The sequence below is a fragment of the Peromyscus leucopus genome, chromosome 1 (genome assembly GCF_004664715.2).
Source record: "Peromyscus leucopus breed LL Stock chromosome 1, UCI_PerLeu_2.1, whole genome shotgun sequence".
Classification (NCBI taxonomy): Eukaryota; Metazoa; Chordata; class Mammalia; order Rodentia; family Cricetidae; genus Peromyscus; species Peromyscus leucopus.
This window is the reverse complement of record NC_051063.1, coordinates 127,575,303-127,600,339: the sequence shown is the minus strand read 5'-3', so window position 1 is coordinate 127,600,339 and position 25,037 is coordinate 127,575,303. Positions and strand designations below refer to the sequence as shown.

The 25,037-nt window shown below is 41.4% G+C and overlaps 1 protein-coding gene across 2 annotated transcripts in view; it reads right to left on the bottom strand.

Annotated features, from left to right (window-relative positions):
• The window catches only part of Tubgcp5 (tubulin gamma complex associated protein 5), a 37,077-nt gene that overhangs the window by 1,144 nt on the left and 10,896 nt on the right, over positions 1 to 25,037 (bottom strand). For both annotated transcript variants that reach the window (XM_028892592.2, XM_028892593.2), the window contains exons 8-23: positions 24,566 to 24,655; positions 23,413 to 23,506; positions 22,696 to 22,946; positions 21,547 to 21,550; positions 20,876 to 21,070; positions 18,587 to 18,702; positions 17,536 to 17,804; positions 13,738 to 13,936; positions 12,935 to 13,123; positions 11,252 to 11,434; positions 8,157 to 8,241; positions 7,953 to 8,073; positions 7,003 to 7,178; positions 5,858 to 5,983; positions 5,240 to 5,328; positions 676 to 776 (exon numbers count right to left, since the gene is read on the bottom strand). In XM_028892592.2, coding sequence (XP_028748425.1) covers positions 676 to 776; positions 5,240 to 5,328; positions 5,858 to 5,983; positions 7,003 to 7,178; positions 7,953 to 8,073; positions 8,157 to 8,241; positions 11,252 to 11,434; positions 12,935 to 13,123; positions 13,738 to 13,936; positions 17,536 to 17,804; positions 18,587 to 18,702; positions 20,876 to 21,070; positions 21,547 to 21,550; positions 22,696 to 22,946; positions 23,413 to 23,506; positions 24,566 to 24,655 — 2,288 coding nt within the window. The remainder of the gene's footprint in view (positions 1 to 675; positions 777 to 5,239; positions 5,329 to 5,857; positions 5,984 to 7,002; positions 7,179 to 7,952; positions 8,074 to 8,156; positions 8,242 to 11,251; positions 11,435 to 12,934; positions 13,124 to 13,737; positions 13,937 to 17,535; positions 17,805 to 18,586; positions 18,703 to 20,875; positions 21,071 to 21,546; positions 21,551 to 22,695; positions 22,947 to 23,412; positions 23,507 to 24,565; positions 24,656 to 25,037) is intronic.

Sequence of the window (25,037 nt, the reverse complement as noted above, 5' to 3'; positions counted from 1 at the left end):
ATATTCTAATCTATGGATGGCATTTGCTTTCATAACCCTGGCCCATGTAAACATGGACAAATGTATCAATGTTGTCCCTTAAACAGGCAGATCCCAGTTCACATCTGGCTGAGTTTAGTAAATGTAGTGCTGTCAAGAGTATGCATAAACGGAGAAGAGATTAACAGTATGTACAGCCTTTACTAAAAAAAGGGAGGGTGATGGTGGACACAGACACCACTTAGTCTGTCTCCACAGACTTAAAATTCCTCCACTTCACAAACCGCCTGTCTCCTTCTCCCTATATTCTGAACTGTAAAATTCACATTCCTTTGTAATCAGAGTTAGTCTTGGAAGTTCTGAAATTGTAAAAGTCTGTATCTCTAAGAAAGGAATAGTTTCAAAGGATAGTCAAGAGTGAGAAATTGACTCTCCAAGCTCCTACATTTCCATTTCAGGAACTCACTGGAATAAAAGGCACATGAATAAACAAGACCTTCAGTTTTAGTGACAGCCATCTGATATCACCCACTCCATCATAATTCAGCAAAACCAATTCTAATCATGGCTAGTACTTTCCAGTTTTGAAAGTGGGAAAAACTCAAACTTTCCATGTGACTAGTAACAAATATTGACACACAGATTTAGTTACAATAAAATTATGAAAGCAGTGATAACATAAGATGATGTACTCACAATGTGGAAAAGATCCTCTACAGACAGCTTTATTTAAAATGGTTACAAGAAACATGTGGCAGTTTTTAAAATCAGATTCCATTTTCTCTATAGATTCCATTCTAAGAAAGAAGGTAAATTTCAATTTATATTAAGTGCACAGGAACTAGTAGTAGGCAGGCTATAATATTATCATTGAAGTAATTTCTATAATCCTAAGGCTAAAGATTATAAAATAGGAAACATCATATTTTACATTAGTTTGCATTATTTTTCATAGACAGGGTGTCTCATTATATTGGCTAGGATTGACAGGAACTTAAAATCTCAATGCCTTAGCTCTCTAGTTTCTGGAACTACATCCTGCCTTTCTTTAAGATGCAAAGTCTTGAGGGGCTGGTGGTGCAGTGCAGTGCAGTTTGGTAGTGCTTGCCTAACATGGATGATGCCCTGGGTTCCAACCTGAGTACTACATAAAACTGGGTGTGGTGGTGCATCCCTGTAGTTCCAAGCTCTTGAGAGGCGGAAGCAGGCTGGAGAGAGGGCTCAGCGGTTAAGAGCACTAGCTGTTCTTGCAGAGGACTCATGCTCTGTTCCCAGCACCTACATGTAATTCCAGCTCAGAGGACCTGACTCTCTTCTGGCCCCCCACAGGCACTGCATGAAGACGGTGCTCAGACGTGCACACAAATACCCGTAGACATAAAGTCAAAACAAACAAACCTTCAAAAGTTCAAGATCACTCTCAACTACACAGCAAATCTGACGCTAGCCTTGGCTACAAGAGACACTGCCTCAAAAAAGAAGCTAAGAAAAAATTCATTTAAGATATAAATCAACCATTTTCCAATTAGTACTTAATTCTAGAGCCATGACTAGAGATATTCCCTTTTCCTTTGTTTAGATCTATATATTTACTTTTACAAGCAAACATTATTTATAAAATAAAGCATACACTAAAGATATAAAACTCTAAAATTTGAAATTATCAAAAAGAGAGCTTTTAGAAAATGGTGAAGTACATATCACATAAGATTGACCACTTTTAACTATTTTCAGTGTAAAAGTCACTGGCAGTAATTATGTTTAGAGTTGTGCAACTATTATCATTATTTATTCCAAGAACTTTTTGGTCTGTGTGTTTGTATTTGTGTGTGTGGGTACATGGGCATATGTGTTCACATGTATGTGGGAGTCGAAGATAACCGCTGGTGTTGTTCCTCAGCACAGCACTGTCTCGTTCCCCCACTGTCCTGGAACCTTTGCATCCCAACTGCTGGGACTAAAGACATGTACCACCACTACCCAGACTATGTTTTTTTTTTAAAAAAGAACTATTTGAGAATTTCCTACATGCATGCATATAATGTGTTTTGATCAAACCCATGTCACTTCCTCCCCTCCAACTCTTCCCATTTCTCCCACCCTAGCTTTCCTAGCTTTATGTGCTCATTTTTAAACCACTGAGTCCACTTAGTGGTATTAGTAACGTACATGCCATCTTGTTTTTTGAGATGAGGCCTCTCCCTGGACTGGCCGCCCAGCATGCCCTAGATCTGCCTGTCTCTGTCCTTCCATCAGCACATAACCATACTCTCCCTTTTTATGGGGATGCTGGGGGCTGAACTCAGGTTCTTATGCTTGCACACAAGCACACCCGCCGAGCCAGCTCCCCACCCTTTGTAAACAGTTTTCACTACCCAGGGTCACAAAAGGCCACTTTCCTGTGACTATGTTCCTCTGACAGTTTACCTTCTACTTTCAAGTCATCAGTAGGTATGACTTTATGTCTTTTTAAATAGGAAGTAAGCAACACACACAGGAAAACACTGCATAATATGTATGTAACATAAATGTACAGAGGTTTCCTCTAAACTGATTCATTTCCAGGAATCAACCCCACCCACCCCACCTCGCAGGAGACAGGGATTGACATGCTAGGAGACTGATGAAATAAATAGTAAATAACAGGTCACATGACTGGGAGAGTGGAAACTAGGAAGCTTCTTGATGTGCCCTCCCACGTTTATAGAAGGTAAATAACTGCTGGGAGAGGCGACTCTGCCCAGAGATTCTGTCAAGCTGCCTTACAGGCCCCGCAGAGTCCTGCGATGAAGTTTTGATGAGTGAGTCATCACCCATATCCAGGTGGGCCTTTTGTGACATAGCTCATTTTTTTTGTCATCCTTGCTCTGCTAAGTAACCTACCGTTCATCCTCCTGTTAATGTCCCCAGGGTGTGCTCACTGGTTCACCAAGCTGGACTACGGTGCATTCATTACATTGGTCTGTCAAGGGTTCCCTTTCTGGGGTGAGCAGATATGTGTGTGTGTGTGTGTGTGTGTGTGTGTGTGTATGTGTGTGTGTGTATGTGTGTGTGTGTGTGAGAGAGAGAGAGACGTAACAGCTTATCACCCATCTTTGCCAGTCATTTATCTAGAGCTAACAAACCCGCCTCAGCCTTACTACAGTACTTACTTAGAAGCAAATCTGATACATTGAAACACTTAAAAAATTATATGCATTGGTGTTTTGCCTGCATATATGTCTGTGTGAGGGTGTCAGGTCCCCTGAAACTGGAGTTACAGACGGTTATAAACTGCCATGTGGTTGTTAGGAACTGAAACTGGGTCCTCTGGAAGAGCAACCAGTGACCCCAACTAGTGAGCCATCTCTCCAGCCCCACACTGAAACATGCAAACATTTCATAAATACTGGTGTGTGGAGTCTCTATGTCACCCTGGCTAGCCTTAACTCACGACCTTCCAGCCTCCACTTTCCAAGCAGGCCAAGATTTACGTCCCCACACCGGCTCTGAAACGCTTCAGCCCTCCCCACTCCTACTTTTTGCTGACATTTGTTGTAGAAATTTAGTAAAGCATATGGAGTAGCGATTCTCCCATCTGGCTCAGTGTTACAGAGAAAAGTCGTTTTGTATCCTTCGAGAGGACAATATCAAGTCAGGAAGGCGTCTGTTTCCTTTGGCTTTCGTATTGCTCAGAATAGAACTCGGGGCATGGGCCATCCTAGGCAAGTGCTTCACCACTAAGCTACATTCCTAGTCCCTGCTTGGGCTTACTATTATTGTACATGTCTGTGAGTGATGTATCTATGTGTGTCACTGCAAGCGTGATGATGTCATGAGACAACTTTATGCAACAAGTTCTCTCTCTACCTGTTTGTGCGTTTGAGGGTTGAATTCAGGCTGTCAGGCTTGTGTGGCAAATGCCTTTACCCGCGGAGTCATCTCACCAGCCCAAGACTAACGTTTTCATACCTACAACTACGAGTGTCCTTACTATCTTAATTTCTTCCTCCAAACACCTCTAGAATGACAGAAGCAATGAGGTGAACTCTTCCCCTCTTTATGAACATGGATTAAATGTAGGTTTTGTAACAAAACCCAGTCAAGCTGTTAAGGGTGTGTGCAGCCATGAGATCCAGAATTTGGATCCTCGCATCCATGTATTAACCCCTTGCATGCCTGTAACCATAGTTTTGAAGAGGGTGGAGACAAGACAGTTGCTGGGTTTACTAGCTTTCAGTCTGGCCAAGGAAATGTGAGTCCTGGATTCAGGGAGAGACTCTGCCTCAAAGAACTGGTGGAGAATGATAGAGGAAGATACCCAGACACACTCTTCTGGCCTCGATGTGCATGCAAAGGTGCATGCATCCTCAAATATTCCTCATATAGGCACAAGCACACAAACAAAACCTCCAATCCACCAGCCATGAGCTTTTATTCAGCAAAGTAAATTATTATTGCATATAAGTCACACATGAGGCAGAGGCTAAGCACTGGAATGTATATTCAAATTAACCTAAGATGATAGCTGGGCTAGTAGTGTAGCTCAGTGGTAAACCACTGACACAGCACATGAAAGGTCCTGAGTTCAATCCCTAGCCTAGAAACAAAACAAACTGGAGATGCTCCTGATAGACTGGAAGCAAGAGCTCCTGGGCCTTTTCCTGTATAATGACTTCAAGTCATTTGCCTTTCTATATTACACAAGTGAAAACACTCTGTAAGTAAAATACACACTATCTTTTAGAGCTTACAATCACAGAGAACTGGACAGTAACCCAGCATGATGCCCCTAATTTACTTTAAAAGGTGAGGGGTTGGGGGATCATGACCCAGAGCTGGTCATCCTCAGGAAGTGCTGAGGTGAGTCACACAGGTTTGTTTTGTTGTCCTTACACTTCTCCAAGTGTTGAAGGTATCTATAATAAAAATTAAGCTTTATAATCTGAGAATATTCACTTATTTTAATTAAAAGACCTCAGATTTTTCTTTCCTTTTCCCTTTTTTACTGTTTTGCCTCTTATAAGTAAAGTGACTTTCCTGATGCTATCTAGTGTAACTAAATAAATTCTATTATTGGTAGTACACAGGATTGAATTTCAGGCCTATGCATGGTAGCTAAGACAATGAACTATACTCCCACCCTTCAAATTAAAATTTTAAATTCTTAGTTACAATGGTATGTGAACCAAGACTGGGAGTGGGAAGACTCTGCAAACGATGCTTGTTAGAAGGGAGCTGCAATGGTCACAGTATGAGTTGTCACACAGTACATACTTACTGCCACGCTCCAAGGCCTGCCTGCCAACCTTCTGCAAACATGAGCGCCAAGTTCAACACTTTCATGATGGCTTCCTTCACAAAGCTGACCTGAAGATCAATGTCGGAGACAAAACATGGGCTTTGTAACTATGTTTGAACAATGACACCAGTATTTTCTCCTAATTTACATCACAGAAAAAGCACATCATTATAATAACCATCTTTTATGTGTAAGCAAGATGCAAGGCTCTGAACCAAGCCCAAGTCAGATGTAAACCTGCACTCCAGGATGGCAAGCTTTCATTCCTGAATGCCATTTGGATTCATCAGTGAACCTGAGACGGAAGTCCCAATGGCTGTAAAACTATCCACTTCTACATACTCATAATGAATTGGTACACTTCCACTGGCTAACTGTAGACTTAAAAGTTTTCAGTTCTACATACGTATGTTCTTCTTAAATGTAATTGGTGGGAGTGCGGCACACATGTGTAACCCCATTTAACCTCGTCTTTCCTAAGAGAAGACTGCACAGGACGCTAGCTTTGGAATTCAAAACCCCACAGCAGAAAGGCATCCCCACTTGCCTAGATTCCCTTTGGCCCCACTGCTATACCTGAGATGTAATCTTACACACCTTTTCTCTCAGCAGACACCGGTCATGGATGGTTGACAAATACCTGTAGTGAATTTTAATCAACTGATCTAAATCCTTGGCTTCCTCAACTTGATGCTGAAACTCCAGCCCTGTACTGTGAAGAATCTTGAATGAGAAAGACAAGAAGCTTAATTAGCACTCATTTGTCCAGATTGCATGGCTAGCAAGCCAAGACTCTCCTGTCTCTGCCTCCCTCCCTAATGTGTGTGACCACACCTGGCCCCCCCCTTCCCCCCGACAGGATTTCTCTGTATAGTCCTGGGACTCTCTCTGTAGACCAGGCTGGCCTCAAACACAAAGATCTGCCTGCCTCTGCCTCCTGAGTGCTAGGGTTAAAAGTGTGTTCCACCACTGCCAGGCCACTCCTAGATTTTTATGTGGGTATTGGGGATCCAAACTCAGTCAGTAATGCTTTTTTGGCAAGCACTTTACCAAATGAGCTATCTCCCCTGCCTGCCTGCCTTTTCTCCCTCTCACTTAGTGCAAGAGGAAGTGGAAAGACTGTAAGAGCCAGGCGACCAGGGAGGACAAAGCACAAGCAGTGTCTTGTGACACACAGGACTGCTGCGCCCAGGAAGCACCCGGCAGCTGGGGGTGCCCGCATAAGATCAAGGCAGTCAACACTCCAGCACAGAGTGGGAGGGGGTCCAGGAGCTCCCACCTGTAACTGAGGAGCTATGACAGTTGATGGCTTTTAGGAGATGGAGCGTCAGTTTCTTTTCAGAAGTATGGCTCCTACTAGGTCAATCACACTTCTATGCATGGAGCTTCCACCCAGGAGTATATGGACAGCACAAACTGAAGTACATGGGTTAATTAAAAATAAACAAACAGGACATGAAATTGTGTGTAGGGAAGTAGATCTGGGAGGAGCCAAGGGGAGGGATTGAGGTAAATATGATCAAAATACGTTGTATAAAATTCTCAAAAAATAAAAATATTTATTTAAAAACATATTACCTCTCACTGCCATGTTATTTTATGATGAAATTATGTATATCTTTCATTTTTCATGATCTCTAAGTGTTCTGTGGCTCTTTTGTAGTTACAAATACATGATCAGTGTTCTCTCTGAACTACCACCTCCATGAGACAAAGAACTGAGGAGATGGAGAAATACCAACCCTGGTCATGATGTAGTTGTGTAAACTATTCACAAAGTGCATGAGCTTCACTCTTAAGAGAAACATGCGATGAATCTGCTGTCTTAATGATTCTTTGGGTGGTCCAAATTGGGAGAGTGTGTCTTGTTCGCGCAGGTCTTCTTTTCCTTGGGATCTTTCAGCAGCATTAGCCAGTTCTACAAAGATTGAAAGGAAAACAGGGAATTAAGTGAAAGCCACTGTATATACCCTTACATGAGATAAGGGATGCGGCATCAGCAGACTAGGAACCTAACAAGGGTCTATTTGTGCCTTGGGAAGGTAAACCGCCAAGTTTCATGAGGATGTAGCTGTAGCTCAGTTGGTAGAGTGCTTGCCTAGCATGCTTGAGGCCCTGGGTTCGCTTCCCAGTACTGAATAAACCAGACATGATGGCACACATCTGTTAATTCCAGCACTGGGAAGACATGGAGGACAGATAAATGGTAAATAAATACTTGTTACCACTGTTGAGATGTACAATCTCTGCCAGACCCTCACTAAGCCTTTTGGATGTCAAGTCCTTATAAAATTATTACATTTAAGATCAACCCTATGAGTTCCTGATACGTTATTATTTTTGTGTATGTGGGAGTGGATGTCATGTGAGGGAATGTCGAATGTGTATGTGTGTGTATGCACTGCACATTGCAGAGGCCAGAAGATGGGGCCTGATACCTTGGACCTGGCCCAGAGGTGGTTGTGAGCTGTCTGAAATGGATCCGTTGGAAGAGCAGCAGGCACTCTTCACTGCTGAGCTATCCCTCCAGCCCCAAACTTCAGTCTTGTAGTAGGGGCTTGGTAAAACTGCTGCCTGCCACACTCCTGTGCCAGTTTGCTATTTGTTTACATATAAAAAATAAGGAAAACCTATAAAAATATTTCCAGGACTAAAATCAAATTAGAGTTAATTTATTGAAATCAAATCTTACCACCAAACAGTAGAACATCTAGGCTGTATTTTGCCCATTTTATTTGCAATAAGAGAAGGAACACCTGATTATAAATTTTTTGACATTCTACACTTATGACAATGTCCACAGGCCATGGGACCTACAAAAACAAAAATATAATCTTACATGCATATCCTAGTTTTAATAAAAAACAATTTTTATAAAAAAATGATTAGTGCTTACCTTGTAGCTTAGGGTAAGACCATCTAAGATGTGAACAGGTAATTTCTTCTTAGTTGTATCAACATTTTCAAAAGATATAGATAAACTAAATGAAGAAGTTTCAGTTTTAGTTTGTGATATTATTACGTGCACATAAAAATGTTCTAATATCTTTCATTGATTCATGCGTAGGGAGTACCCCTCAGAGGTATCACACTTGGGGCTGTGAGTGAGGTCCCAACAATAAGAGCACCACACAAGCACCAACCCCACTTCAACATTCCATTCAATATAAATATGTGGATGAACTTACATTTTCCAGCATATACCTCAGATCTGGAACTTGGTTTTAGAAATGAATGGTATTGATTTGGTCCCCCTCATCTCTGCCCCAATTCTTGAGACAAGGTCTCAATGTAAAGCCCAAGTTTGCCTCAAATGTATGGCAATCCTCCTGCCTCAGCCTCCTGAGTGTTAGAATTACAGAAATGAGCTACTACAGCCTGCAATTTTGTTTTTTGAGACAAGGTCCTGGTATGTACATGACCTTGAACTCAAGGTGACCTCTGTGCCTCAGGCTCCCAAATGATCTGCCACCATGTCTGGTTTCTGAGACAGTCTCTGACTATATATTGTAGGCTGGCCTCACACTTGAGATCCCCACGACTCTACCTTTGCCATGCCAGGATTATAGGTGTGTGTGCCCCAATATCCAATTAAGTTTTAAAATAATAGGTTTTGTTATAAAAAATACTTGACAATGTTAGTAAGTTAATTAGAATTAAAAAGAAAGTTTGAGAATAGGCCAGGAGCTTAATTCTAGTCAAAGTCAGGCTAAAAGGACTGAGCCTTAAGCGCAGGTATTGAGGAAAGGACTAGAAGAACTGCTCCTTGGTAAGTGTCCTAGACTGTGCCCAGTGGGCTTGCTTTTGCTGCAGGTGCTGTGTGTTGCTCTACCTATGCACTTCTGGGTGGTCTGAACATTACTTTCTGAAGAAAGAAAGAACACGGAAAGGAGAAATATCCATGTGCCAGGCACTATTCAAGGAAGTGTCCTTTTCTCATACAGGTCCTGTTAGTGATCTCGCTACAGTTACTGAGATACTAGAAGATGATAACCTGGATGCACATTATGTAAGATTTAAAAAAAAGGATTCCAGGAAAGTAAGAGGTAAGGGCAGTGTGTGAATAAAATGAACTAGCCAACTTACTTCATGGCACATGGACCTGATCGAACTATTTTCGTTTTTTTTTTTGGGGGGTTTTTTGAGACAGGGTTTCTCTGTGTAGCTTTGCGCCTTTTTTTTAGAACTCACTTGGTAGCCCAGGCTGGCCTTGAACTCACAGAGATCCGCCTGGCTCTGCCTCCCGAGTGCTGGGATTAAAGGCGTGCGCCACCACCACCCGGCTCTATTTTTAAGTTTGTTACATCAACAGTCACTAAGAGCTTCCTATGCAGATGATGAAACCTGAGTGTCCTGCCTCCACTTCGGTCAGTAGAGCTGCTTTCATGGCACAGCAAACACAAGGTGCACTAGTCAGTGGACAAGACTGACTATTTAGCCATGAGTGGGAGAGCACACCACTGAAGAAGGCCTAGAAGTGAGGAAGAACAGCACCTGGGGAAGTCACAAACATCTGCAAGTACCTGCACTGGGAAATGCAGTAGGAGAGAACATGGTGTGTAAGTGTGTAAGACAGGAGGCTGAGAAGATGAAGCCTGACAGTGAAAAGCTTTTTCTGTCTGGTGTGAGACATACAGGAGGGGCCTGAGTATGATAATGGCTATCATTCTGAGGGTCAAGTTCCTTGTGGTGGAGGAGAGCAGGACCAAGCCATTCAGGAGGACTTGGCCTGCCAGAGAGGCTATGAATGTCTTCAAGGAGGCAGGATTGATAAAAGTTAGCAATAGCAATGCATAGGAACTTCAAACAGAAACACCATAGAAACCACCATCCCCAACAAGTCGGTTGGTCTCCACCTGCTCGCCTCTCACTTAGCAGTCCATATCAGCTGCCAATTTAATTCACCCCCTCCCCTTCTTTTTTGGGGGTGGAAGGTGCATATATGTATCGTGTGTGCAATGTCTTTGTGTATTTGTGTGTGTCTGTGTACAGGTCAGAGGTTAATCACTTTTTACTCCACTGAGGCAGGGTTCTCACTGAACCTGAACCTTACTTGCCCTCAAGATTCTCTCCCTACCACCTGACACCTCCCAAGTGCTGGGATTACAGTTGGACCATCATGCCCATATAGCTATTTTATGTGGGTGCTGGGGTCCAGACTCTGGTCCTCAGGCTAGTGTGGCAAGTCCTTTATCCACTGAACCATCCCCTTAGCCTTTTCTTTGTGTTCTGTCTGGAGATAAAGGCTGGCCCCAAATTCCCAGGCTCAAATGATCTCCTTGTTTCAGACCTCAAGAACCTGGTACCACAGGAATATGCCATCATATCTCAGCTTTGATTTTCTTTCCTTCTTTTCCTTTTTTTTTTTTTTTTCCCGAGACAGGGTTTCTCTGTGCAGCCCTGGCTATCCTGGAACTTGTGCGGTAGACCAGGTTGGCATTGAACTCAGAGACCTGCCTGCATCTAGCTCCTGAGTCCTGGGATTAAAGGCATATGCCATCACTGCCTGGTTCAGCTTTGAGTTTCTAATTTGCAAAGTAAGTTGTAGGGTTAATGTGAAGATAAAATAATGTATGTGATGTGATCTGAGTATGTAACATCCTCCACAGATGTATGACTTGAATGCTTGATCTTCAGAAAGTGGAGCTATTTCGGGAGGTTCTGGAAAGTTAGGAAGTGGGCTTAGTGGGAATAAGTAGTTCACCGAGGTGTCCTAGGGAGTATGTTATCCCTGGCACTGTTTCCTATCCTACGTCTCTACTGCATTACTATATTCCCTTTGCCAAGACATTAATTGCTCTACTTAACTGCATCCTCCTTGCCACAAAATACCCAAGTCTCTCAATCTGTGAGCCAATCAAGCTGCCTGAAGGGGCCTCTGTTAGGTATTTTGGTCGTAAGTGACTAAGAACAGTACGTAAAAACTCAGCTGATTTCTTGGCATATGGTTAACTTTATACTTCTTAAAGTGAAAGGTGCCCCATTTGTTACCGTAAACTATCTTCAGGATAGCGTTGTCCTACTGCTTCTTGGAGCTGGACATTAAGAAAAGACACATTCTGCCAGGTTTCCTTTTCTCTTATTTTATCAAAAATTGAAGTATAGAAATCATACATGGTGTCTCCACCTTCCATCAAGAAAAAATTCCTCATGGCTTGCAAGTACTCCACCAACCTTGAAAAGAGAGAAGACATGGAACAGAACATACTTTATGTCTGTACTGTAGAATTCAACAATGATGCAAGGTTTATGTGTTGACAGTCATTTGTCAGACAGGCATGCCTAAGAAATTCACTAAAATTAGAAAGTCATTCCTCTAAAAAAACTTCTGGCAAATCACAAAAATGAAACAAATAATTAATTAAAATTCCATCATCCAAAGTATTTAGTTACTATTTGGAACATTTCATTTCAGTTTTTTGCTGAGCATTAAGGGAAAAACATAGATCCTATCTTATTAAACATCTGCTTATATGCTCTGCATTTAACCTAATATGCTGGTTTGTTTTTCATCAACTTGACACAGCTCAGGTCATCCTGGAATAGGAAACCTCAATTAGGAAAACCCCTCCATCAAATTGGCCTGTAGGCAAGTCTGTGGGGGCATTTTCTTGATTCGTAATTGATAAGGAGGGCCCAGCCCACTGTGAGCAATGCCACCTGTCTGGATTAGTGGTCCCGAGTTATATAAAAAAGCAGGCTAAGCCACGGGGAGCAATTAGTAAGTGTTCGTCTGTGGTGTCTGCTTTAGCTCCTGACTCAAGTTTCTGCCTTGGCTTCCCTCAATGATGAACTGTTATTTGTTGTTGTTGATGTTAATTTTATTTATTTTTATTTTATGTATGAGTGCCCTATATGTATACAAGAAAAAGCTTATATACCCTCTTTCTGGAATCTATACAGTTGCGTCTTCAACATGGAGAAGATTCGACTCCACACATTCTTACTGAACAGCAGGCAACCAAAGAGAACTTAATAAAGATGCAGTCCATCTGAGGGCATCAGATCCTATTATAGATGGTTGTGAGCCACCATGTGGTTGCTGGGAATTGAATTCAGGACCTCTGGAAGAGCAGCCAGTGTTCTTAACCTCTGAGCCATCTCTCCAGCCCCCTCACTGATGAACTGTAAGTATAAGCCACATAAACCCTTTCCTCCTTAGTTGCTTTGGGTCACTGTTGCATCATGCAATAGAAAGCTAACTAAGACATTTAGTTTTATGAACTTTATGGAGATTATAACTCAGAACTTGTCAGATAACTAGATAAGTCAGAACTAGTTATCTATTAGCAAGTAATTTTATGTTTTTCTTCTGAAAGCATACTTTGTGCACATGTTTTGAGGGTTTCTTTTTTTCTTTTGGTATGTCTTTTGACACAGATTCTCATATAATAGGTTAGTTACAACATATTTAAATCTCAATGGTTAACTGATTTTTTTCAAAAGAAAATAGTTAACTACATATCCATTCTTTAATTAAAGTTTGCTTGAAATACAGACTTTAAAGATTATCCTACAGAAGGCTCCAGTACTTGACTTTCAGTACCAAAAACAAATAGATACTCACAAAACCAAAAAGAAAGAAAAAAGAGAAAACAAGGAGAAAAGAAGGGGAAAAAAATCCACTGGTTATTAACAATTGATTTTTTCCAGAGCTAAATTACTCCTTTTTACCTGAAATCTCTTTTTAAGGTCTGCATGAGATTTCCACAGCAATGTAGGTACTGTCTATCAATGTGAGGATAGAGGCAAGACCTCAGCGTTAATTCAAAAGTCTGGCACGTCACAGACTCTGATGATCTATCCACACAGATGTCACCACCAGCAAACTTCTCATGAAAGTCACTCTGCTCCAAATACAACCTTCAATATGAAAATGTGAATGAGTCTTCATTTTAAGAGCTGCTGTTGACAGAATTCTAATAAACCAAAACCTAGAGTCCCATTTTACCTTGAGTTTCCGATTATCAACCACTACAGAAAGAAACCTTCCCCCCAAGAACATCCTTTCTGGAACATTGCTGCCATTGGGTCAGTGCTGGAATTAGTCCTTCCGTGAGTGTTATACAGTAAATGGTTATCAGACAGTAGGAAATCACAAGGGCATTGATGTCTTATTCCACTGGAGTTAAGTTCCTGAAAGCATTCTAAGCCCCAGACACGTGTAATACAGAAGGAGACAGTGCAGAGCCTGTCCAGATTTTCAGAAGCATATTCTAGGTGAGCTACAATATTCTAGGGGGTGTAGGGTACAGAGATGTCAGCTGGGTCACATCTGTATACTTTCATAAATGAGGGGGCAAAATTATCATCTGACATAGGTGAACACACATCTTCTTGTCCTCTGTTAGAAAGGACAAGTTTTTGTGTTTAAGGAGGGAAAGACCTATCTGGCAGAAACAATTACAAAGTATTACTTACTTTGTATTACTCAAAGTATATCTCAGTCACTGAAAATATGGTATATATGTTTTCACCTTGCAAAGTTGATGGCCAGCAGTGGGTCATGAATATCATCTAGCTCAAGATGCCTTTCAGCAATGGACTGCATCTTTATTAAGTTCTCTTTGGTTGCCTGCTGCTCAGTAAGAATGTGTGGAGTCGAATCTTCTCCATGTTGAAGACGCAACTGTATAGATTCCAGAAAGAGGGTATATAAGCTTTTTCTTTCTGCATCTGAAATACAAATACATGGGATGAATTTTGTTCTCAAAAGCAGTCTCAGTATGTTTCCAAGGCTGGAGGGATGTATGTGCAGTTAAGTGCTCCCACTGCTCTTCCAGAGGACCCGAGTCTGGATCCCAGTACCCACATCAGAAAGCTCACACTGCCTGTTACCTGCAGCTGAAGAGGATCTGACGCCCTCTCTGTCCTCCATCATCAGCCTTACTACAGGTGGCATTACTCAGACAGACATATAAAACTGGGGGTGGAGATGGAGAGTTGACCCAGCAGCTAAGAAAGCATACTGCTCCTGCAGAGGACCCTAGTTTGGTTCCCAGCACCTACTTCAAGTGGCTCACAACTGCCTGTAACTCCAGCTTTAAGAAATCCAATGCCTTCTTCTGGCCTCTATAGGCAGACATATACATACATGACGTACAAAATACAGATCCACACACAAATATAAATAAATGTTAAAAATCACTTTTTATTCTCAGTTAAATTGCAGCATTTCTGATTACCTATCATGCTAAATAAGCTAATTTTACTCTGAACAGAATAATACTTGAAGAAGAGTTAAACTTCAGTTACTAACTTACTGTTTAAGATTACAGAAAGATTTACTGCAGTCACTCCACGGAAATCACTACCAGCACTGGTCCAGCAAAAACTCATTATAGTTTATTAGTTAGTTAAAAAGGAATCTCCAAAAAGCAAAAATCTAAGGTAGATATGGCAAAATAATTAAGAGAGCATTAAGGTAGTTTAAAACCCAAACAAACAATGTGGACCCCACTCAAGTCTTTTCAGTCAGCTTACAAAGCTTTAATTTACTTAAATTATATTCCCAAACAGTTACAAAGATTTCTTAAAAATGTCTGAGCATTGCCTGAACTGAATTACCAAGTTCAAAGTTGCCAGGGTCCATCCAAAAGCAAAACAGTGTACCACCCTGAACATGCCAGAGGCACTGGATCCTGTCAGATCCTGGCTCTACCCTAGACCAAAAGAGAAAAGTTAAGAAAGTAAAGAAGCAGAGGAACCATGGCCAGTTCACTGCATGAACCACAGCCAGTGCGTGCCAGAGGACAAGGACAAGGCCATTAAGAAGATTGGGGCACTGGAGAGATAGCTCATTGGTTAAGAGTACTTGTTGTTCATACAGAGGACCCAGGCTTGATTCCTAACACCCTCATGGCATCTTACAATTTCAGGGAACCCGACACTCATTTCTGACCTCTGGGGCACCAGGCATGTACGGAGTACACAGACAGACATATAAGCAAGCAGAACACTTACACACATAAAATAAAGGACACAGTAGAGGCCACTGCCACCAGGGTCAGTTCCAAAGCGAAAATGACTCTGACCCTCATGTACTTTCCAAACTCCATGTCAAGCTAGATTTCGGTGTGGGCTGTGCCACCCATAGCTAGGTGGTCAGGAAACTGTCTCATGAAGCCCTGAAGGACTGAAACACTCCAATCAAGATTCAGACTTGCTGGTGCTGCCCCATGACCTCCAGCCAAAGTCCATGGAAAGAGCTGGTGTCACAGGACAGAACGGGACAAATAAAATCAAATGGAAATTATATTTAAAAGAATACAGAGGGCAGGTGGTGGCGGTGGCAGCCCACGACTTTAATCCCAGCACTCAGAAGGCAGAAGCATGTGAATCTCTGTGAGTTTGAAGCCAGCCTGGTCTACAAAGTGAGTTCCAGCACAGGCTCCAAAAGCTAAACAGAGAAATCCTGTCTTGAAAAACAAACAAACAAAAAACAAAACAAAAAATAAAAAGAAATAGCAGAGAGTTGGTTTTTCTATCAAGAACAGTATAATTTCACTTAATCATGGTGACACCAATGAATACTATTGCTTTTGGTTACTCAACTAGATGGCAAGACCCTGTTACTGAAGACACCACATACTTTGCATGTGGACATAGTGAAACCAATCTCAAACTGAAAGGAAAATTTTCTCCCCACTGGCTAGCTTTTATGGTAGTAGAAGGTACTGTGCAGGGTGCTGGGGAAGAAACGCTATCATCAGTCTTACCTATCACTGGACCCTGAATGCTGCAAAGCCAGTCTGCCAGGAAAAACATGCACAGTGATACAACAGTGGCATAAAGTTTACGTGGTTAATCAACTGATTTTGGGTTGGATTTGAGGCCTGCTCCAAAGGAAGTAAGTCAGGTTGGTATTGTAAACTGGTCAAAGACTCAGGGCTCACTCAGTTGGTTACAGGCCCAATGGGAGAACCTACTGTTTGTTTTGATAAATAGTCATTTTGTCAAATTGCCTTCTAAATGTTTTTGTTATATTCATATGCCTCAGTTAGGGTGTCTATTGCTGTGTTAAATACCATGACCAAAAGCAACTTGGGAGCAAAAGGGTTTATTTAGCTCACAATTGTAGTCCATCACGAAGGGAACTCAAGGTAGGACCTGAAGCAGAAGCTATGGAGGAATGCTGCTTACTGGCTTGTTCCCCATGGCTTCCTCAGTCTGCTTTGTTCCAAAACTCAGGATCATCTGCTTAGGGTTGGCATATCCACAATAGGCTGTGCTCCCCCATATCAATCATTAATAATAATAATAAAAGTTCCACAGATTTATCTATACGCAATCATATGAACGCATTTTCTCAATTTAGAGCCCCACTTCTCAAATGCCTCTAGCTTGTGTTAAGCTGACAAAAAATAACCACAACACCATAGATGTATCTTGCTCTCAACCTTGTTCAAATAAGATTCTTTTTCTTGTAGTTGGAACTCTTACCTATTCAAAGTGATGAGAGTAAGTGACGAGTACTCAGCCACTGATGGGAATCTGTATCAATCTCACCTCCCGCCCCATGCTCAGAGAACATCCAGAAGAGTGGGTAGAGAGAATGTAAGAGCTAGAAGATGCGGATGATGTGAAATGCTGCCTTATGGACATGGTCATGGCCACTGTACCTATCAACTCACAGAAGCAGTGGTTACCTGCACAAAACCAAGCCAGAAAAACTGAGGGAGAGGCTCCTGAGGCCACACTCCAAGTCAGTGAGCTACAGTAGGCCAATGGCTACTGAGGGAGAGTAACTTCTTTGGGTGGGGGGTGGCCAGTGTTAGGACGCCCATACCCATATGCCTATGAGCAGAGCTAATCGGATTTAGTAGGTTATAAAAACATAACACTATCAGGACACAGAGCTGGGAGGTAGATGTGTTGGGGGAAGCCTAGGAAGAGTTGGACAGGGAAGAGTCAGAGGTGAATATGATTAAAATATATTGTACAAATGTATGACATTTTAAAAGAAAAAATATTACTTAAAGAACCAGGGTGATAACTGAGTGTGAAAGTAAACACCTTTAATCCCAGCACTTGGGAAGCAGAGGCAAGAGGATCTTTGAGTGCAAGACTAGCCTGGTCTGTAGAGTGAGTCCTAGGACAGCAAGGACTATGCAGAGAGACCCTGTCTCAAAAAACTAAATAAACCAACCAAAAACCATGGCGATAATTTCCACGGACATGAACAGCTTCGGTCACTACTGTGTTTGGGAATGACAAAGGTGAATGAAACAGTTAAGCCAAGCCAAAGCTGACATTCACAGAAAGGACGGGGTTACCTCTGGCTGCTGCCTGACACGCAGAGCCCTCTGCACAGTTCAGGTTCTTCAGCAGCTGCATTGACTTGCCGGCCATTATGATCTGCTTCAGGACAGGCTTGAGGAAGGACACCATGGTGTGCTGTCTGCTGGAGGGACCCTGGTCACTGCCAGAACTGGCACTGGCATTGTCACTCATTTTGTCTTCATTTTCTGTCTTCTCCGACACGCTGTACAAAGTGTAGGTTGCATACCAGAAGTCTCTGTGATTTACTGGAACATTTTTGTTCCTATGGAGAGTCAAAGACTTTTAAGGCTAATTTATGTTCCTTTAACAAAATAGCATACTTTGTCTTAGTCTAGGTAGTCTAGCAGTAACATCATGATCTTCAGACAAAATGGAGTAGTCTTCATCTAACCTCATTCAGTTTAATGTACAAAAATAAATACTCTCAATTTAATTAAAATTTAAGTGAAATACTTTCCTTAATTGGAATTAAACAGAGTATGACTATTTAGTTCCTTTTAGAAACATTACAAGTAATTTTTCATTGTAGCTTATGAGTTCAGAAATTGACTAAAGGGAAATTGTTATAAATGGATTAAGATTTTTCTTTATTTACTTTAAGTAAATAAACTTAATATTTAATTAATTATTATGTTAAGACAATATATAGCTTATTTTAAGAGATAAATGTCTCAAACAAATATGTACCTTAAAACCCTATATTATTGTCATATCTTATTGATAACTTACAATGGAAATAGTCTGTAACATGATATCATTTAAGTTCATCTCACAGGAAGCAGTATACATTTCAAAACTATTCAAAAATATCAACTGCTATGAAAAGATGTGAACTGCCATAAAACTCAAAGATGCTTTCCATTGGTTGGGACCTGACACCTTTATAAAGATGCAGTAGAACATGCCGGTGCTATGGTAGCAGTAATTAATGCCCATCACCAACCTACCCTCTCAGTTCCCTGTGAACCTAACAAAGTATTTATTCAGTTTTGATCAAATAAATGCCATCACCCAGCATCCCCTGGACTCAAAGCAAAGCCTCACCTCTGTATGATGAACTCCCTCGCACCATCCCACAGGTGCCCATGCACGATCCATTCATCTACAGTTTGGAGGTAGGGCCGCACTGTTTCCACCCAGAGAGAGAACAGGAGGGAGACCTAAGGGTGAGACCTTGCCTAGTTAGTCTTCAGAGCTCCTCGCACTAGGCTAAGATTAAACATTTCAAAATGACTTTAAAGTGACTGTATTTGTATACTTTTTGAAACAGAGAAGTTGAAATTCTCAAAACATATACTTTAAGATTCTTATTTAAAAGTCCATTTAACTATGGGATAAATATAAAGTTGCTCTTTCATAGGAGAACCCTCTGTGCTGATTTATTTTTTTTGTCAACTTGAAACAAGCTAGGGTCATCTGGGAAGAGGGAACCTCAACTGAGGAAACTCTTCCATTAGACAGATCTGTAGGCGAGTCTGTGGGGCAGTTTCTTGATCTTGATTGATAAACTACATCTTGATCTTGACGGCAGTGCCATTCTTAGGCAGGTGGCCCTGGTCCTGGTGTTGTATTAAAAAAACAAGCTGAGCAAGCCACGAGAAGCAAGCCAGTGAGCAGCATTCCTCCAAGCCTCCTACCTGTGCTGCTCCTGCCTTGAGTTTCTGCCCTGGCCGCCCTGGATAACGCACCATATTTAACATGGATGTATAAGCCAAATACACTCTTTCCTTCCCAAGTGGCCTTTGTCAGGGTGTTTATCACAGCAAGAGAAAGCAATTTTGGACAGAAACTGGATCCAGAGAGTAGGCTATTTGTATGGGAGACCTGACTATGCTGTTTGGGGAAGACTGTGAAAGGACTTTGGAACTTTGGAATGAAAAAGCCACTGAGTACTTAGAGCTTAGTGTTATGTGTAGGAGCTTGGCAGACAAGAATGCTAGAGAAGCCTGAGGTAGTGGTACACACCTTTAATCTCAGCACTTGGGAGGGAGAGGTAGGCGGATCTTTGTGAGTTCGAGGCTGCCTGGTCTACAGTGTGAGTTCCAGGACACCCACAGCTATATAAAGAAACCCTGTCTCGAAACAAACAAATAAACAAACAAACAAAGATGCTGAGAGAATGCAGATGATGATTTGACTTGTGAAGATTCAGTGGGAAGTCGCAGAGTCCCTCTAAGACTCTACTGAAAACATTCACATGATGTATGCAAATTAAGAATGTGTGGTTTCTGGTCAGCTGGTGCTGAAGAATCAGCTATAATTAACCGGAGACCAGCATCTTTGAGGCAAACTCTTCAGGGAGCATTTCCTCAGGGTGAGAACACAGAAGCTGTGGTCCAGAGGGGCCAAGGTGGCGTTGAATGGTGACAGTCGGACTTGGCAGTGTGTCAGAGTCTCTCATGTGTACTGGTTAAAGGCATGGAGAGGTCATGGAGAGTGGCAGAGGCCTGCACCACGTGAAGCAAGGAGAGACCACAGGTGACGGTACAGCCTCAGTTGCAGTGTGGACTGCAGGACTGACAGGGCTATGGAGAGAGCCTGAGGCTCGACACTTTTATTCTTTTGAGACAGGGTTTCTCTGTCTAACAGCTCTGGCTGTTCTAGAACTCACTTTGTAGACCAGGCTGGCCTCGAACTCAGAGATCCACCTGTCAAAGGTGTGTGGCACCACACCCGGCTTCTAGTTTTTGACAGGGCCTGGCCATGCAGCCCAGTACCACCTCAAACTCAATCCTCTTGCTCAGCCTCCCGCCTGCAACGCCATCTTAGCCACGTTACTATGTAAGGTCAGTACGTTAAATACATTTACACTGAGCCCACCAGCCCTATAAGGTCAGTACGTTAAATACATTTACACTGAAAACCCCCACCAGCCCCTGTAAGTCCCTCACACTATATGACTACTTTAGACACTTCGTGTCACAGACTTGTGACCTCTTTCTTGTCTTTTTTTTAGAAAGAGTCTCGCTATGTAGCTCTTGATGGCCTGTAATTTGCTATGCAGACCAGGCTGGCCTTCAACCTAAAGATCTGCCTGCACCTGTCTCCTGAGTGCTGGGCTTAAAGGTGTACACCACCATTCCTGGCTGTGTTTTATGTAAAAAGGTTTATTATAAGTATCTATATAAGCCAAGCAGGTATTTTCACTTCTTGTTTCACCCTTCTGCTTCTTTTGGTAATAAAACTAATACGACAGCCATGAATTTGGAAAATAACCGTGAAACTTTGAACCGTCTGGTATACCATGACTGAAACCTCATTTAACAAGGAATTGTGACAGGCTATCCACTACCCTTTCATCGTCACTTTAGATAAGGCAAAAATACAACATACAGTTTGCTCAGAGGCTTCTCCAACGTTGTCATATTCAAGGATGGCCTTGTACAGGGTGTTAAGCAGGTGAGATGCCCGGACGACATTCCGAGTGTCAGGTGGGACCTCTGCTACTCCAGTACTGAACACTTTGTGCAGGACCTTGAGCTGAGCCAGTCGAGGGGCCAACTTGTTCACCACTATTGCAAGTGTTATCTGTGGTATCTGTGAGTACCAACAAATCAAACTGAACAGCAGGGAAGAACCAGCATAATACTTATGCTAATAATGCTATTTCTTTGACATGCGGAATCGCATAGCCAGATGGCAGGTGGTGGGTTTAATATCAATTTTAATATTCTATCTTTAATCGTCTATCTTCCTTAAGGAAGGAGCTCCCATAAGCCAAGGAGAAAAAGAAAATTCAGACAAAAATCATATATAAGGGAACTGACAGATTCCAGAAAGGAAAAGACAATGGCTTTAATGTAACAGAAAGGTACTCCACTTCACTTAAAAGAGCATACACTAAAGCTAAAGCTACACAGTGTAAAGCAAACTCCCCTACACAAGCCACCAGTTCCGTGAGTGGCAGAAGCTGAAAAGGGGCGGCTCAGCCAAGTTCCCCAACCAACCACATTCCTGAACGGTAGTGGCACAGCTCCTTACCGTGAACGTGAAAGTGGTTGTACAGTACTTACACATGTGGCAAAACAGCCCATCACAAAGACACTATGCCTCCCATAAGGCTGGGCCTGCAGCCTGGCTAATGTGCTGCTGTGACAGGTCAGTTTCTGAGCTGACTCTACACTATAATTATGGGAAATTCACCACTGAGAGAAACAAGGGAACACAGGAAGGAGCTCTTTGTGCAACTCTGTCCCTAGCTTAAAAATGCACGCACGCACACACGCGCACACACACACACACACACACACACACACACACACAAATAGAAAATTAAAGGTGGAAAAACAAAAACCACATACTAGTTGACCATTTTATACCTCTCATTTGGTAAAGAACAAAAATTTAGTAACATATAACAAGATCCTGCTGACAAAACATAAATTTATCTATATTTAATTGTAGAGATAATTGTAGAGAATACAGGACAATCTAGCAAAAGTCACATTATGTCATCATATATATACTCTCTGGTCTATGAATTCCAGTCTGCATGTGTGTAACTACTGCAATGTGTAAGTGGGAATCATTGCAGCTATCCTGGAATAGCAGAGTGGCAATAATCAAATGTCCACCGTTGAGAACCGGACTATGGCATTAACAACAGTTTTTGTAAAGGAGATGAAGGGGCTCTCACATGCATACATAGCATCCTCTAAAGGAGGTACAAGAAGCTGTCTGTCGTGGGAGGGAACTGGAGCAATAAAGTGTTCACTGGATGTTGTTCTGTAGTTCTTGAATTTTCACAGAGAAATGGCTTAAAAATGTAAATTTAAGGGAGCTTGAAAGTTATTCAACTTTTCTGTTACACTCATTTATTTGTGTGTGTGTGCATGCGGGTTTGGGTGGTGGTAGGGGTAGTAGGTAGACGTGTGTGTGCCACAGGACAAACGTGGAGGTAGAGCATAGCATGTAGGAACTGGTTTTCTCCTCTATCATGCAGGTCCTACAGATTGGACTCAGGTCAGGTTATAAAGCTTGGTAGCAAACACATTTATCTGCTGAGCTATCTCCCAAGCCTGAAAATCACTTTTAAAATGGATATATCCATAAGAATTACTTATTTACAAAAAAATTTTACACCTTTTGTCAAAAATGAATAATTTTAATACTATTCAAAATAACTTAGGTAGCTTATGAATTAAAAAAGTTACCTACCACTACTGATGATGCACTTCTCAATCTCTGTAAGTTCCTCTTTGAAGTTAATGAAATACTTGTAGAGGGCCCACATGAAAGCCTGGTAGGTTCTAAAGGGGGCTTCAGGTGGCTTCTTAGGTACAGAACCATTTCCAGGTGATAGGCTTTCAGAGCTGTGCCCCATGACTTCATCAATGAACTCCTGGAGCCGAAACACAACCTGGCCATATGCTGCTATTTGTTCAAGCACAGATCGTAAACAGCTCTACAACAGAAGTGTAATTATGTATAGTTTGTCTTCCACAAATGTTCAAATTAATTTCTCCTTCATTGTAAAAGACTGTTTCTATGACTGTTTTAAACTGGTACATGACAAAGTAATATAATGATGAGTTTTAGTTCATATTCAAAAGATACAGTGAATGTCAATTATAGCTTATACCCTTTAAAAATACACATAAAGTATTGGAAAAAATCATTACAGTATAAAGCTTTCTCAGTACAGAAAAAAGAAAAATAGAGAATAAAATGAAACTTAAATGTCACAAATAATACTTAAGAACTGGCTAAGCTTTGTAATGATGTACAACTTAATTTTGCTTTTTAGAGTTTTTACTATATTCAATAAATCTGATACTATACAATGTTCTAAAGTTATATCACCAACATTTAAAAGACTACTGCTTAATTTTAAATTTAATTTTTAAGTGACAATAAACACACATACTTACTTGTGTCAAATGAGTTACAATAATATTGTTTCTCACAGTGACCTTCCCATCTATCAACTGAAATATAAACAGCTTTTTTACCCCTGAAAGTAACCTGAAAATGAAATAAAAAAAGATCAATATATTTGAAGTTTACTAAAACAGTCATTAAAGTACAGGTGAGAAATTTATTTTGAACACCCAGAACTGGGAAACAAAATAGGCTGATGATAAGAAAATGGGAAGATTATCAAACTTCATGGGATTAAGTTAAGACAAGATATTTCAGCATCATTCTAGAAGTTCAACAGTTAGTTGGGCAGTGGTAGTGTACACCTTTAATCTCAGCACTCAGGAGGTGGAGGCAGGAGGATTTCTGTGAGTTCGAGGCCAGACTGGTCTACAGAGTTCCACAACACAGAGAAACCCTGTCTCAACAAATAACAAACAGAGTTCAACTGTCTCTCCCTCTCTCTCTCTCTCTCTCTCTCTCTCTCTCTCTCTCTCTCTCTCACACACACACACACACACACACACACACACACACACACACCCTGCTACAATCCTGAAGACACAAAGAGACCACTGCATGTCTATAACTGTCAGAATGCTGACAGAATATTAGTAGCACAGTTCATGGTAGGATCACCTGGGCCCAGGGGCTCATCATAGGCTGCTTTAGACCTGCAGTGTTGGGGTACTAGCACAGACAACCCTCACAGACACACTTCAAATGAAAGCAGTCAGCAGCAAGCTTTGTTTTGAATTCAGATATTCAAAAAAAATGGTCTAACTCAATCCCAAATGATTTATAATAAGAAAGAATATATCGGGGCTGGAGAGATGGCTCAGAGGTTAAGAGCACTGGCTGTTCTTCAGAGTCCTGAGTTCAATTCCAGCAACACATGTGGCTCACAACCATCCATAAAGAGATCTGGTACCCTTTTCTGACCTGCAGGTGTATATGCAGACAGAACACTGTACACATAATAAATAAATCTTAAAAAAAAAAAAAAAGAAAGAATATATCAAAATCACACAATCCTTCACAGTGAACTTCATCTTTAAGGCCTGTTTCTAGCCTGCAAGTGGAAATTCTTGGTTGTTTCTTAAAAATTAAACAATATTATTTTACTTCTCAATAATAAAAATCTCCCAGGCTAATGCATCTTACCATAGGGTTTCCCGAATAACCTGTGTCTCAGTAACCACCACCCTGTCATCTGGAACATACAGCGGATCACTGCTGTACAGGTGCTGGTCCCTATTAAAGAGCAAACACCAAAAGTAACATTAATGAATATATGCAATTTTATACTCAGCAATCAACAAATAAACACAGTAAATGTCTTACGTGTACTCCATATTAATTTTCCACATTCCCTGAAATCTTTTTAGTGAAGTATGTTCAGAGTAATTACAATTGTTTATCAATCAAGCACTTAAAACTATGCAATGCTTTTTTAAAAATTTGTGTTTTTTTTTTTTTTTTTTTTTTTTTTCGAGACAGGGTTTCTCTGTGTAGCTTTGTGCCTTTCCTGGAACTACTTGGTAGCCCATCGAACTCACAAAGATCCGCCTGGCTCTGCCTCCCGAGTGCTTGGATTAAAGGCGTGCGCCACTATCGCCCGGCAAAATTTGTGTGT